The sequence below is a fragment of the Cricetulus griseus genome, chromosome 2, assembly GCF_003668045.3.
Source record: "Cricetulus griseus strain 17A/GY chromosome 2, alternate assembly CriGri-PICRH-1.0, whole genome shotgun sequence".
In the NCBI taxonomy this organism is placed as follows: Eukaryota; Metazoa; Chordata; class Mammalia; order Rodentia; family Cricetidae; genus Cricetulus; species Cricetulus griseus.
Window position 1 is genome coordinate 243,968,989 of NC_048595.1, and position 16,104 is coordinate 243,985,092.

The window sequence follows — 16,104 nt, forward strand, 5'->3', positions numbered from 1 at the left end:
CTATGGGCCATAACAACCAGTTGGCCAATCAACACAGGGCAAACCCTCCAAGCCTGGAGGCACACCAATCATGAGTCTGTGTGTACCCCTAGACACTCCCCTTACGCTGTCCTATAAGATCTCTCGGGAGCCCCAGGAGCCGTCTTTTGCGAGCCATCCGCCATGGCGGGTGGGTGAAAGACCCGAGCTAACATGGGGTTAGCTCGTTAAATTACAATAAAGCCTCGTGCAGTTTGCAGCAAGCTCTCGAATCTGCCTGGTGATTGGGGTTACCGCGAGCGTGGCCTGGGACCCCGGATACTTGAGTTTTCGGGGGTCTAACATGATTAAATGTTTGAAGTCTTGATTAAATTTGTATTCTTCAGTATTGATCTTATGATACCACAAATTTCTCCTCCCTTTTTTTGACAGAAAATTAATTATATATGTTAATAGATACAGACACAAATATACATGTTAATTTAACTGTATCAAAAAAATCCCATCAGAATTCACTCATCTGATCTTTTAAACAGCTGTTTCCTTAGCATTCAAGTCATTTAAATAGTTTTTCAAACTGAAGACACTCTCCTATTTGTGAAAACTTCATAGGTTCATCACAAATTTTATTAAAAAAAATTGTTCCATAATCACTACATTAAAACCTTAAAAATGAAAATTACATTAGTATCTTTTCATGCAAAGTAAAAATGAAGAATTGAGAAACAGAATTACAAAGAAACTTTCATAACCTGTATGAGAAACAAAATGGGAAAAAATAAGCATATAAGTAAGAATATGAGGAAATGAAATTTCCTTTCTTATTCTCATGTATTTTAAACCATAGTATCTCGTCTTAATTATCAAGCTTGTGTTAGTATTATTTTTTAGGCAATATACAGAAGAAAAATGAGGAACTAGGAGATATGACATAAAAACAAATTTAAAAGGAATATGGGAAGCAGTAGAGTATGGAGAAATTTTCAAACGAAAGAGGAAGTGAAGGGCTCTCTAACCGCCCCAAGCATCACAAACGTGGCGCCCACAGGTTTTTGACGTTCCCCTTCCCTTGCCTTTCCTTGCTGAATTTGTTAGGTTACATTCCAAAAGCTAGCCCCCAAGATCTATTCCCTCATTTGGCCACCAACTCATTCCTGAGACTGAACACCAAGGTCCAGCCATCAAAATTCATTGTTTGTTGCACTAGCTAACCCATTGGATCAGGAATTAATAAACTTACCCTAGCAAAGACTTCTTTTCTCCTTAAGAAACGACCAGACGCAGCCCCCTCCCCCCATTCCCCACTTGCCCTTGGGGTAATAAATCTCTTTGGAGCTGAGAATTTGGTGTCTGGGTGTGTTCTGTACCTACTTCGGGGCTCCCTTACAGAAAGAAAGCTTTTATTGAACAGTTCTGCCAGTTTTTTCATTTGTTTGTTCTGTTGTTTTAGTTTTGTTTGTTTGCCTGTTTCGATATCCTGTTAGACTTCTTACTCTCTACCTCATTATTTTTGTCACTTCCTGGGAGGCACACAATAATGCTGCTGCTGTTCCCCACAAGAAAACAGAGCAACTCCTCTGAGATCAGCAGGTAATTGACTGATCGATCACACATTTTCTCTGGATAAATCCAGAGAAAACTGGTTAGCCTAAGCCGGCTTCTAATGAAGCATCTGGTTATTCTTTTGAAGGGACCAGCTCCCCATTTCGGCAGCCATGACAGTAACACGTGTTCGCCATGACCTTGCCTTGGTCACTAAGAGGTCAGATGCCTGCCTCGTGGCAAGGAACCAATCAGAAGTTAGCTGATGGTGCTATGCTTTATGGCTCTGGGTGTGCTTTACGGACAAGTGCACAGCAATGACTCGAAGAGCATAGCAACCACCCTGGAAGGGCCTATGGGCCATAACAACCAATTGGTCGATCAACACAGGGCAAGCTCTCCAAGCCTGGAGACACACCAATCCTAAGCCTGCGTACCCCTAGACACTCCCTTTATGCTACCCTACAAGATCTCTCTGCAGCCGGTTCGAGCTGTCTTTGCTAGCCATCCACCATGGTGGATGGGTGAAAGACCCGAGCTAACATGGGGTTAGCTCGTTAAACAACAATAAAGACTCATGCTGTTTGCAGCAAGCTTTCGAATCCGCCTGGTGATTGGGGTGACCTCGGTGGTGGGCTAAGACCCTGGAAGCCTGAGTTTTCCAGGGGTCTAACACTTTGTGTTTGAGAATTTGGTGCATAGACAACAGATTCAAGGTTAAAATGTGTGTCCCATCATCACTGGCACATTGTGGAGGTTCCAGTTCAGGTCTGCTTGAGACTGCGAGACTACATTTTCCCAGGGTTAACAAACCTCTTGGAGAGCTGCAGCCCAGTTTCCCCAGGCTCCACACCCAACTTCAGAGCCTGAGTTCCTCAACCCTTTGTGCTTCTCGGATACTAGATATCCCTCTTCCCCAGCAGAACTTCAGCTAAATACAGATCACACTAAGTGATGGAACCCAAACAAAATAACGAGTGTACTTAGAGAGACCAGAAGAAACTTTGAAGCAGAAGGCCTTCTAGTTTGAGCACAGCATGTATGCAGTTCACCGGTAGGGGGCGAAGCTGTTTATCAATGCTGAAGGTTTCTGTGCTAGCATCGCTTTGAATTTGCAGAGGTTCCAGATGGCTTTAACCACTGGAATAGTGGTTGGAATAGTTTGTATTCCATCTTCCTGGTTTTGTTCTGACTGCTTGCCACGCAATTTAGCGTCATTCATAACAATAATAAACTTAATAAATTCCATACAATAGGAATATATCTGTGGCCAAATTTTAGCAACAGCAGCAACAACGATAATAATAATATACACTAATATATCTTAGACATAGAAACATATCATAAAAATTTCTAAAAGGGACTTACACTGAGGTTCCTGACAATTTCTTCAGAATTAACTGTTTCAAAACAAAAGGATAAATCACATTACACATAAGTCACTGCCAAAAACACACACAAGTATAGCAAACTTGATACATATATTTATTTACCAATAACTTTGATCTCGAAAAAATCAATTAAAAATTTCTTAAATCAGTCGGGCATTGGTGGTGCACACCTTTAAACCCAGCACTTGGGAGGCAGAGGCAGGGGGATTTCTGTGAGTTCGAGGCCAGCCTGGTCTACGAAGTAAGTTCCAGAACAACCTCCAAAGCAATACAGAGAAGCACTGTCTCAACCCCCCCCCCAAAAAAAAAAATCTTAAATCAAAGAATTACTTTAGACCTGAAGGCTGGAGTACAACCTATTTTGACCCAACTGTGTGAGTGAGCACCACAGATCATCTAGACTCACTACACTTAAACGTGGGGATTTCTCATGTGTTTCTATGTGGTTTTCTCAAAAAAGCTACAAAGGAGCCTATAGTCTTAACGCGCTGTCAGAACCTGGGTAACTATGGTTACTCCTTCAACATTTCCTTTATACTTACAGGAAAAAAAGTCCTGAGGAATATTACGAGACCTGATGCGAGGGGCAGGTCCTTGGTACATATAGAAGTTTATTTGAGGAAAATAATCTGTCATGTATTCCACCTTGTCACAGTATGTCTGGTCCATACCTAAAAAAATAAAAATAAAAATAAAAACCTCATTGGATGTATGTAAATGGTAACAATTATCTGTCTTTGGTAATGTCAAAAATATGTTTCAAACACAAGTAAGGTGAGAGTTTGTACAATTTATTCAATTACTATTCTGCCAATGGCAGTGGTTGAAAAGTGGGGCAGCAAATGGGAAGACTCATCATCGTGAATGGAGACTCCGTGAAAAAAAAAAAGAAGTAGATCATTTGTTTAGTACAGATGGATTAAAGAACTTGCTTTTGAAAGTACATTTGAAGTTCAGTTAAACACCATGTTCTCTAGAACCAGTTGTTAATGAATTCTTTCTTTATGGGCAGATTCTTAAGACTGCACACGAATTTTAATTTTAGCCTCTTCCTTTAATAAGATGCTCATGAAAAGTTCTTCTCGTAGTTTCAAGGCAAAGATACAGGAAACCACTTTAGAAGCTTTAAGTGCATATTACAGTGAGCGTCTGTGGGGCAAGGAGGTGGATTAACGGTGAAAGCATTGGCATGCAGGAAGGGGGTCTGCTTCCTTTCCTATTGAGCACAAGCAAACTCAAGAGTTAACCTAGAGCTGGGAAGCAAGACAAGACAGGGCTTTGGTAGACAAGAGCAATGCTTAGATACACACTGGCCATATAGTTTACGAAATATAAGGAGCTCAGTAAGACTTCCCTGTGCAGTAGAGTGCAGCAGCCATTAGCCAACTGCCAAAAGAAAACATGGCTAAAAGGCAGCCTGAAGCACTTCGTAGACTTGAGTAACAACTGGCCCACATCTCTGTTAACTACTAATAACGCTATTTGTCTTTACTTCTCAGAAAATAAAGCATACGGACAGATATCAAAACTATTAAATAATTAAGATAGAAATTTTAGACCTCTTTCCATGATCTACCACAAAATCCATTCTTTACTTTCTCAATAGCATCTACATCTGGAAATCCAGATTTAAAAATATCACCATCATTTTTTTATTATTGTTAGAGGGATAAAATATAATCAATGATAAAATATGATTTTAAGCAAAATGCCATACCATGATCAGCCAGAAGGATTATATTGACACAGTTGTGTAAATTCCTCTGCTTCAGACCCTCCATCAACATTCCGAAGGCCTCATCAACTAACTGCAAGGCTTGAATTACCTGAAAAAAGATGTTTTAGAGTTAAAGTTGCCAATTTATGTTGTTTCAGCAACTAAATAATTATCCATTCAAGGAAAAAAATTAAGCATATTTCCTTCTCTAAAATTGTTGGGATTTGAAAGACACCATCAAAGACAGCACCTATGTCACCACAGTTGCCAAATGCAAGTTCTCTCACTTTCTATAAGTAACAACAAAGTTGAATCACGTTTCCTATAAAGAAAGTCTGATTAAAGGCTTATAATATAGGAAAGAACATTGAATATCAATAAATACCATTCAACTACAGATGTTTTCATAAGAATGCCTGATGGCAAAAGTATGAATCTGTGTACTTCTAAAAGAGCCAAAGGGTTGCAAACATTCTGAAAGATCATATGACAGTGGTAACTTGACTGTTACACAGGCATGTCGTCCACAACAGAATAATTCTATTCCTATGCAAAAATTACATTCAAAGAAACCCATCATGTTATTGACTTGTAATTTTAATACTAGGAAAAATAAATTTTTTTCCTAGAATTTTATACACAAATTTTAAGATGCATATGCCACAGTCCTTAAGGGTGTGTGTTTGTGTGTGTGTGTGTGTGTGTGTGTGTGTGTGTGTATCAAGATCTGAAGATCAAGTTCACAGACACAAACATGCTAAGCAAGCTGAACCACTCTCCCTGCCCATGAAACACTTTTAAAGAGAACGAAGTCATATGAAAGTGCTCACGCCACCATATTAAACATTAACAAAAAAAATCAAATTGTAAACTTGGCCATTCATATTACATAACCCTGATTTTGTAAGTAAGTATCTCACCCTTTCTAAGTAAAAACAAATGAACAGAAAATAACAGAAGTGTATGAACACTTCTGTTAAAAAAAATAACAGAAGCCACATAAAAAAATGCTTGCCTCCGACTAGTGAATTGGGGTTCATTTTCATTTAACTGTTTATAGTCTTTGTGTTTTACAATTTTTATTTACTTTATCAAAATAGTACATTGAACTGGCCTAAAGTTTAGTGAAATTTCTAAGTTGTCATTTTTCAGTATTCTTTAGTGAAAAGGGAAGTATCATAGTAATGGATTGAGGAAATGTGTTTTATCTCTCATACAACAACTGTCTTTGTCTTCTTTACAGACAACATTTTACAAATCTGACAGAGCAAAAGACATTAGCTAATTCTCACATGAAATCCTTACAGAAAACACTCATGGATTTGGAATGCCCCCTACAGTTGCTAAGAGACAAAAAGACTGGAAGCAACCCATGGTCTGTCTTATATTAATCTATCACCAACTCCAAGATGCTCATCTGACTCTGAGTCTCAAGGTGTTTGCAGTCTACTTTGTCTGTCACTGTCCCAGATTCCAGTGTCCCTTTCCACATCACCATCCTATCCACGTCTCCGAAGCACACCAGGAGCTAGTTCTCATCCTTTGACCTCTCCAAGCATTTGCTACATTGCTGCCACTGGACTTTCCACAGTCTTGAAATCACTAGAGCCTGTAGCCTTCCTCTTCCAAGGTCAATATGAGCTCTTTCAGGGCAAGAGCCATATACTCTAACTCATCACATATCTGCTAACTCACCTTAGCATCTTTTAGGAATTTATACTCTGTATTAGGAAAAAGTAAGCAGCACTGGGAATACATGAATAAAAAGGAATAGAGTTATATAGCTGTGGTTTAGATGGTAGAAAGCTCGGCTTCTCTTTTGCATTGCATGCATACACAGGGTGCTGGGTCCCTAGCACCAGGAGGAGAAAATAAAATGAAAAGTCTGCTTTGCATATGATCATGACAGTTCACTTTCACAGTGGACATTGTTGGAATGGTACATGAAGTCCTGGTATAGCAGGTTAAACTGAAAGACCAAAGTGAGTGAGTATGCTTTGGATCTGCAGTTTCTGCCCTGTAAAACTGGATTCAAAGCTGCAGAAGATCCAGCTGGCTGGAAGCTCTACACAGCAATGCTCTCCCAAAGGCCCACCATCCTCCCAGACATAACCTCCATCCATATGTTTCTCAACAGTGGCCCTTGCCAGTACTCTGAAATTCTGCCATGTGTGTGAACATTAGCAATATTGAAGCTAGTCTGTCTCTAATTTTCTCTTTAGAACAACTTGTTCCTCCCAACTTTTCATCCTATTAAAGATGTAAAGATTCCTTCCTGGGTAATGAGTAGCAGGTGACTTTTATTGACTTAGGAAGACCGGTCTGTGAGCGTTTTTCATCTTCCATGCTAAATAACCATGACAACGAAGCAGCACTGAGGAGGCCGAGGCAAGAGGACGGAGAGTTCAGTGACAGCCTGAATCACATAGTATGACTCTGTGTGAAGGATATGGTGATATATTATTTATAGTTCATTAAAGCTTTCCTAAGGATTCAGAAAGCAAAGCCAGCCACAAGCCATACACCTTTAATCCCAGCAGCCAGGTGCTAGCATGATCGTACACACCTTTAATCCTAGGACTCAGGACTAAGAGGTAGACAGATCTCTGTGAGTCCAAGGCCACCCAGATCTACACAAGAGTGAATCGGTCTAAAAGATAATTATAGCTCACACCTTTAATCCTAGGACTCATGAGAGGTATATAACACAGGAACAAGGTCTCAGTATAGAGCATTCATTGTCCAGCCACACTGAATATAGGAAGTGATTCATTCTCCAGACACATTGAAGATGGGAAGACATTCAGTCTTAGGATTCTACGGCCACACACTGAGGAGAGGCAGCAGATGAGCCCATACAGTTAGTGGCCTGCTACTTTGGTTTTCTAATCTTCAGCTTGAAGTTTGAACCCCCATATCTGTCTCTGGGTCTTTTATTTTTCATTCAACAGAGGAAGGAAGGAGAGAGAGAGAGAGAGGAGGGGCAGGAGGAAGGGAAGAGGAAGAGTAACGAAGAGGAGATGGAGGAGGAAGAGGATGAAAAGAAAGAAGAGGAGGAAGAAAAAGAAGAGGAGGGAAGGGTGAGTGTGAAGAATAGAAAAGGCCTGAGGGGGAAAGCAGAGGGGAGCAGGATCAGGGAAGGAGAGGGAGAAAGGAAAAAGAAGTTTCTGGACTCCTATGGCTTCCTCACTATCAAAATCCCAGTGCCTTCTAAATCATCATTTCTTAAGCCCTCTCTTGTAACCTTTCCATTACACATCCTTTAAACTATCAAATTTTTAGTAATTTAAAAAAATATTAATCTTAAAGTCTTTTTAACAGCAAAAAACATCTTGTGGTATTAACTCATTACTTTCTTTATTCTTTCAAGATAGCTTTGTATACTAAGGCATTACCATCTCCACCCCAGTGCTGCCTAGCACAAGATTAGACCCACCAAACACTTCAGAGTAGCAGAGGAAGATGGGTTTTGATGAGTGAAAAATCTACAACAAATTAAGGAGCTTTCAACTCAGTGCATGGGCCAAAGCACACTAAAATAGTCCTTGTGTTTTTAATTCACAAGTTTTAGGAACTTTGAGTTAAAATGTGATTACAAATAATAATAATGATGATAACCTTAAAATTGCAAAGCCATAAGACTTTCTCCATCCGTTTTTCCTGTTTGTTGTGATCTTACATAGGTTTTGACTTAATCTCTATTCTATTGTCACTCTTCACTGCCTTCCTATGACATTTCCACTTCTGTGCATAACTGTATGCTACCAATTCCTGGCTCTTTATCTGCTTTCAGTTTCCAATACATATTTGATTGCCATTTGGAAACCTACATTCATTTAGACATCATAGTTACCTCAATTACATAATGAGCATCCCCTAAGCACCCCCTTGTGGTAGGCTTATAAATGTCAATGGGACCACTGTCACTCACCCATTTGCATGTGACATAAAGCAGAAATGCATCGTTGCTTACCCATCTCACACCAAGTCATGTCTCATCTATCCTTTAGCTGAATCTCAAACATACCTTCTTCCATCCTTGATGTGGGCCTCCTCCCTAGTCCAAGACTGTCCTTCTCTGTTCTAGACTATTGCAGAAACTAGCATGTTTCTTACTCCTTCTCTTGCATTCCTCTTGCCCAATAAAAGTGATCTCTAAATACACACGGAACTGGCCATTCACCTTTCTTAATAACAATGCCAAAGTGTTCCTGTTGAACACTTTTATGGCCTACAGGGATCAGCGTGATTGTGTGTTTGCCTCCTTCTCTAGGCTTCTTTATAGCCTTCTCTCTGATTCCCAGTGCCCTAGTCATGGATGCAAAGTACTAGTTACACTGCACTTTAAACAGTACTCAACACAGAGTGGCTCACCATAATGGTCACCTACTATGATCATTCTTTACCATTATGGTGCTGTCCACTTGTGGAAGGGGACCAGTAGTCTGTCTCCATGTGGCCCTTCCATGTGCTCCTACAGTATATAATCAGCTCCTTCTGTTGTGCCAGTTGCACGTTCTGTTTCCTTTTTTGGTTACTCAGGGGAAACTCTTTAATGTGGTTGGTTTTGATGTCATCTTGGCACAAATAAGAATTGTCTGGCCCACCTCAACAGTGGGCAGCTCTTGCAACCTGATTTGCCCTGTTGCTGCTTCTCACTTTCTAGGCTCTCAGTGCCTGATTGAGAACACTGAGGCATCTCGCTTTGTGGACTCAGAAGCTGATTGTTGTGGCTGCCAAGCAAGAAACAGCCATTCTGGGATGGTTACAGTTACTGAGGCACCCAGCTTCTAGAACAGCGTTAATCCCTGAGTTCTCCAGTGTGATTTGTTTGTCAGTACTATTGTAAACTCTCTCTCTCTCTGTCTCTCTCTCTGTCTCTCTCTGTCTCTCTCTGTCTCTCTCTGTCTCTCTCTGTCTCTGTCTCTGTCTCTCTCTCTCTCTCTCTCTCTCTCTCTCTCTCTCTGTGTGTGTGTGTGTGTGTGTGTGTGTGTGTGTGTGTGTGTGTGTGTGTGTTCATGGTTCTGTTCTTCTAGAGAACCCTGACTAAAACTCTCTTTCAGCAAGCCACAATCCCACCCGCATCTACTAGAACAGGGCTTCTGCACAGACACCTCTGAGAACCAGGTTTTCTTCATTTGCAGCTCTTTTCATGATTACTCATAAAGCTTAAAACTTGATACTTTTAAAACTAGAGCACAGAAAAGAAAAGAAACAGTTAATGGTACCTAATCTAAGTCAGATGAAGAGGCAGAAAAATGCAGGACAGTGTTCCTCCTCAAATGATTAATCTTATCAAACCTGTAGCAGCATGCATAGGTACCAGCTAAACTAGAGAATGAACAGAAGGAGGGTTTTGGATTTAGTGAGTTTTTCATCCTGAGATACACCAGAATAGGTGTAAAGTGCTGCATTCTTCAGGATGGTACTAGAAGGATAGAGGCTCCCAGGTGGTGAGAACTGAGCAGGGCCTTGCATTAGGAACAATTTTGGCTTAATAGGAGAAAAGAAAAAGGACTTCTCTGATAAATAGCAGAGGAGGAGGCCCAAGCAAACATGCTTACATTCCAGTGGAGGCAATTGTTAGATGAGTTTCCATAGGGTGTCTTACTCCTGGCAGCTTTGAAAGCTTCACATAATGGCCAAAACCACAGAGGTTCACTGGGGCTTAGAAAACAGAATGGCTTTGCTTGTTGAGAATACAATTTGAATACAATAGCCATGTGGAAAAGTTGTCTGAGAATGGTCTAGCTAACGAAGAAACTGGTATTAGCAGCCACTCCAGTGGTAATGAGGGCTCCAAGAGGAATCAGTCCCTGAGGTGCTTGTGAAGAACTGTGAGTTACAGGGCGTATGGTAGACAGCTAGGAAACACCACAAGAATCTGGCAAGTGACTCCACTTGAAATGTCCACAATACAGTGCTGAGTGGCCATACAGTATCTGGCCTTGAGTTCTCAGTATGTGAATTAACAGTGCCACATCAAAGTCTTCATCCCATTGCCAATAAAAAGAATTAAGATACAGTTAATGAGGCAGTTACCCTTCCCAGAATTTTACCTATTTCACTATTAAGCTATTGAACTAAAATGTTGGCTTTAGGCTTTTCAGTATTTTATCTCATATATTTCTTAAACATGTGCATTTGGTAGAGATTTTAAGAATTCGGTCTTATTTTGTAGGTTAGGGATGAATGATTCTCCATTTGTTTAGAATCAAAAAACAAACAAACAAAAACTTACTCCAGCACTGACTGGTCCACTCTTATGGCCTGCAGAATCAGGTTCTTCCACATATATGGTATAAAAACTGGGTCTAGGGATAAAAGTGGGAGAAAGGAAGACATTAACCATTTGGAACAAGCCTACAGATGGATTTGAGCATCTTGTAGTTCATGAGCATGCTGGCTCTTCCTGCCTCTTTCCTCTGTAAGGCCCTCAATCCAGATGAGTAGAAGCACTTGGCTTGAGCAGAGTTGAGTCTCCTAATGTAAGTAAATAATACTTTCCCAAAATAAGCACTGTTGTGGCTTAGCTGTGAAAACATACCTTGCTCTTGTAGGTAAGACCTCTCTCAATGTACCCATCCCTTTCTACTTCCTGGTGTCTGGCTTTGGGCTGACTCTGTTCTATGCCCAGTTCCTTTGTCAGCAGCTGGTTTCTGATGGGATGGTTTCTGTTTACCTGGTGCTCTCTTTCAGTATGCTCTTACTCTTGGTTGTGACCCGGGTCTTGCACCTGCTCTTCCAGCTCCTGAAGTCTGTCCTCAGAAATAGGTCGAGAGCCTCTAACATTTCTGCCTCAACTCCTTATCTTTGTGATATCTGCCTTTCTTCTTAGGTATTGACTTTATCTACCTTTATTGATAATGTCAACAAGCCCCCTCTCTGAGCACCTGTTCTCAGGAATAATCCTTGAAAACTGCTCATTAAAAAGCAATGCCAATAACTAGTCTAGTGACACATGCCTGGGTCAACTCAATATACATCTCTCACCTCAAAGAGTTGTAATAAAAGAGTTTAATGTGGAGCCAAATATATGTGACCATGGCCCCAGGGCACAGATTTAGTTTATCTCAAATTCTACATTCCAACATGGAAGCAGTCTCATGAAGTTAGTTAGTATGGTATCAGAATTGAGACAGTCATGGATCAAGACATTTTCAAACACATTGGTGAGAACACCAGAGAGGTGGATTACAGCAAAAATGGGGACAACTCTGATATCAATACTAGAAGCTATTGATCACATTCTTAGCCCTTCAATTGGTTAAAACTAGAGTTTTGCTAATATATTCCAAAAGAGTTTTTTTTTTTTTCATGTTAGTTGCAGGATGTTAGGTCTGACATAGAAATAAACAAGGAGTGGCTATTTATAGGGCTACATATAGCTTAAAACAAATTGTAATTTGGTTCTAGACATTTCCAAATCTTCACAATCATTGATGTGCTAATGCATTAGTCAGCCTTGGAGAAGGTTTCAGTTGGAAAGGGTAACTTCTTTCTAGAAACATCTCTTCATACCTGTAATCCCAGCCCTCAGTAGGCATAGGCAAGAGGATTGCAAGAAGTTCAAGACAACCTTGTCTATATAGTGTGTTTCAGGCTAGCATGTAACTAAACCTCTCAAAATACCAGAAGGGGTTGGAAGGAGAGAAAGAAGGGGGAGGCAGGAGGAGGAAGAGGGAAAAAGACAATGACAAGGAAAGAAGGGAGGGAGAGAAAGAGGAAGGGAGGATGGGAGGGAACAAAAAGAAGAAAAGGAGGAGCACAGAAAGACGGACAGGGGATTCCAAGGTTTCGAGAAATCATGAGTGATAGTACAGAAAGTTCTAGCTTCACCCATATGTACATCGCAATGGACCACTCTTCAACAGAGGAGTACCTTTCAGCTTTGGGCAGATCCAGCCATTTTAACAGTGTAGAGATCCTCCTTTCATATGGTACAGAACTGGAATAAAAAGTTTTGAAAATGTAATCAAATAATTCCAATGTATTCTTCCTTACGGAGGGGACTTAATACCTCCAGGCATTCATTCTGTAGAACACGTTAAGAACACTGAAAGTGGTGTTGCATACTCAAAGGGTTCTGTTGTCAGCGCTTGCTTCAGAATGACTTTCAACAAACTCTTTCTAATCAAGACTTGTTTCTTTCTTTCCTCCTTACTCATTTCTCCTTTAATTTTCCACAACTAAAATGAAAACTACCCATTATCAGCATTCATTCTATTAACCATTATTCCTTTATGCATCCACACTTATTGGTTATCCATTGGTAGACATTATACAGGCATTTATTCGATAGGGGATTGTCTTGATTGTGAATTTGAATTGGGCCCCTTGAATGTAAGAGAGCCCAGACACTGTAGATGGTACTATCTCTAGGCAGATGGACAACAAAGCATGAGTCTGTGGGCAAAGCAGCAAAACAGCATCCCTCCATGGCTTCTGTTTCAAAGCTCTTGCTTGAGTGCCTGCCCTGACTTCCTTCAATGGTGGACTGTGACCTGGAAGTATAAGGAAAACTAAACCTTTTCCTCCTGTAGGTTGGCTTTGGTCATAGGTTTATCACAGCAACAGAAAAGAAACTAGAACACATAGGAATCCATTGACACTGGTTCAAAATAATGTCTGTGGCTGCCTCTCTTCAATACTGCTCTTACCAGCTTTCCTAGAAAAGAGTAGCAAAAATATGCAGAGTGTACTTAGAAAGAAGGATCTGAAATGGATCTAAATGTTCTTCCTGTGAATGTCACATCAGTGGCTTTCTGGCTTCAACACTCAGTGCTACTTTTGCATGCTCCCTTCCAACAATACACATTCAAAGCTGTACACAGAGAGCGCATACTGAAAGCCATTGAAATTGTTGGTGCAAAACAGTGCTATTGTTGGACTTGTACTTTAAGGGAACCTTTCGACTGATGAATAAGAATAGATCCGAGGGGATAAGGATAAGAAGCAGAAGGGTGTCTAGAAAGGAGCTCCCGGGATGCAGGCAAGAAGTACAAAGCAGAGTGCTAAGAAATGATTCTCAGATTGCATCATCTGTGAAGTAGAGTCAATAGCATGGACTGAGTGACTGGATGAGGGGTATAAGAGAAACAACAGAAACAACAGCTTTAAGATCTTGGGCCTCAACAACTGCAAGTAGAGAATTATGTTCACAATTAAGACAAAATGAGGCTAGAGTGCAGCTCAGTGGTAAAGTGTAGGTTTAGCATGCGTGTGACCCAGGATTCGGTCACTAACACTGAAAAGAAAAAGGGGACAATGGGATGGAGCAAAGGTCGTTACTTTTAATTGTCAACCTAGAATCACCTGGAAAGAAAATATTAATGGATTGCCTACATCGTTAACTACATCATTGACATTAGTTGATGGGGGCGGCGGTGGGGAGAACCCAAACCAATGTGGATAGCATTGGCAGGAGATCCTGAACTCTGTAAGGATGGAGAAACTGAGCTCAGCACAAGCAAGGAGGTGAGCATGCATGCATACATCCTCTCCCGGCTCTTGACTATGGATATGACGTTACCAGCTGTCTCATGTTCCTGCCTCTATGGCATCCTTCAGTGACAGATTTATTTTAAAATAATTTATTTAACTTTATTTTATGTGCATTGGTAATGAAGGTATCAGATGCACTGGAACTGGAGTTACAGACAGTTGTGAGCTGCCATGTGGGTGCTGGGAATTGAACCTGGGCCCTCTAGAAGAGCAGCCAGTGCTCTTAACCACTGAGCCGTCTCTAACCTGGCAATGTGAGCTTAAGTAAACCCCTTTCTCCCATAATTTGCTTTCTGTCAGGGTAAGTAACAAAACAGCAAGAAAGGGGAAGCTACAACAGATAAGGTGCCTCCCACTGAGCCACATGACTGGGTTCAATCTCTGGAACCCATATGATAAAAGAAGATAACTGACTCTTGAAATATGTCCTCTGATGTCTACATATAGCACACTTGAACACAGCGTGTGTGAGCACACACACAGACACACACAGACACACAGACACACAGACACACACACACACACACACACACACACCAAACAAACAAGTGGAAAAAATCTTTAAGACAAATAAATAAATGAGAAAAGCGATCCTACAGATCTCTGCCTAGATAGATCTTTATCTGGAAACACTTTCACTACCTGTTGTAATTCTTGTATATGGTAGGGTAGGAGCCATTGACAGCCACATCTGATCCTGGCCAGTAGTAGGCAGCAGCTTTTAAACCTTGATATATTGCCGTTAGCCAAATCTATAAAGAGTAAAAGTCAACAGGACAACTATTTAGATACAAACACTATAATTTACTGCTAACAACAACTATGACCAACAATTTGTTCACAGTCATTAAATTTTTTCTCTACAGTAACTTAGAATTTATAATCAGTCAATTGACCTCAAAAATAAAACACAAAGTAAGGTAGTTAACAGTTCATTATTTCTCTCACACTGATAAGATTGCATAATTCCTCACCTCTGAAGGGATTGCAAAACAGCATGGAGGAAATAGGTATTTTTCTGAGGAAGTTGAGTTTGGTACATTGATGATACAATACCCAAATTTCAACATAAACAACCATAAATATTTTTTAATTCAAATGATAATTATCAATAGTAGTAAAACCTTCACATTTTCAGCCACCAGAAACTACATGGGTGATGAGAAACTCAGGGTAAACTGAGAAGACAGAGCCAGTCTCACGGGGAAAGAGAGGCTTGGAGACCACAAGGAGAATGGTACATACCGGCTGCCCACTCCACCAGGCAGGATTATTTTTCTCCGCTGAAGAAAGTGAAAAATTCTTGTTGAAGTACACATCATACATGTTATTGTCAATGATGCCATGTGATTCTGGATACAAGCCCTATATTATTTATTACAAAAATAAGATTATGAGGAATTATACTTTAGTAAAACACAGGCAGGCTGCAATAGCAACAGATCCGAACTCATATCTGGAAAGGATGTAATACTTTTCAATGTAAAAGATCCTTATCGTACAAGTCTATTTTTGGCTTCAGTAGCAAATGACTGACATTGATACCTGTTATGGTTTCACTGTTAAATGTTCCACAGAGGCTCAGTTGTCTTAACACGTAGTTCCTGGCTCATAGTACTATTCTGGAAGACTGTGAAACCTTTAAAAGGTACAGCCTTCATGGAAGAAGTGGGAAGTGGGTCGTTGGGTATGGGTCTGGAGGTGTGTGCTTATTTGTGTATTTATTCTCTCTCTCTCTCTCTCTCTCTCTCTCTCTCTCTCTCTCTCTCTCTCTCTCTCTCTGTGTATGTGTGTGTGTGTGTGCGCCGTGGGAGTATGAACTCACCACAGCAAGCATGAAGAAGTAAGAGGACAATTTGCAAGAGTCAATCTCTCCTTTCACTGGGGGGACCCATGCCCACCAGAAGGAAACTCTCTGATGGGCCAATGTTTTGTCAAGGTCACAGGACTGCAGACGCGGGAATGTCTTTT

General features: G+C 40.6%; 1 protein-coding gene across 1 annotated transcript in view; it reads right to left on the reverse strand.

Annotated features, from left to right (window-relative positions):
* Positions 1-16,104, reverse strand: part of Enpp3 (ectonucleotide pyrophosphatase/phosphodiesterase 3) — a 73,178-nt gene that overhangs the window by 25,107 nt on the left and 31,967 nt on the right. Inside the window, exons 8-14 of the mRNA XM_027402912.2 lie at positions 15,379-15,498; positions 14,776-14,885; positions 12,512-12,577; positions 10,871-10,943; positions 4,630-4,738; positions 3,455-3,583; positions 2,890-2,921 (exon numbers count right to left, since the gene is read on the reverse strand). Of these exons, the coding sequence (XP_027258713.1) occupies positions 2,890-2,921; positions 3,455-3,583; positions 4,630-4,738; positions 10,871-10,943; positions 12,512-12,577; positions 14,776-14,885; positions 15,379-15,498 (639 nt within the window). The remainder of the gene's footprint in view (positions 1-2,889; positions 2,922-3,454; positions 3,584-4,629; positions 4,739-10,870; positions 10,944-12,511; positions 12,578-14,775; positions 14,886-15,378; positions 15,499-16,104) is intronic.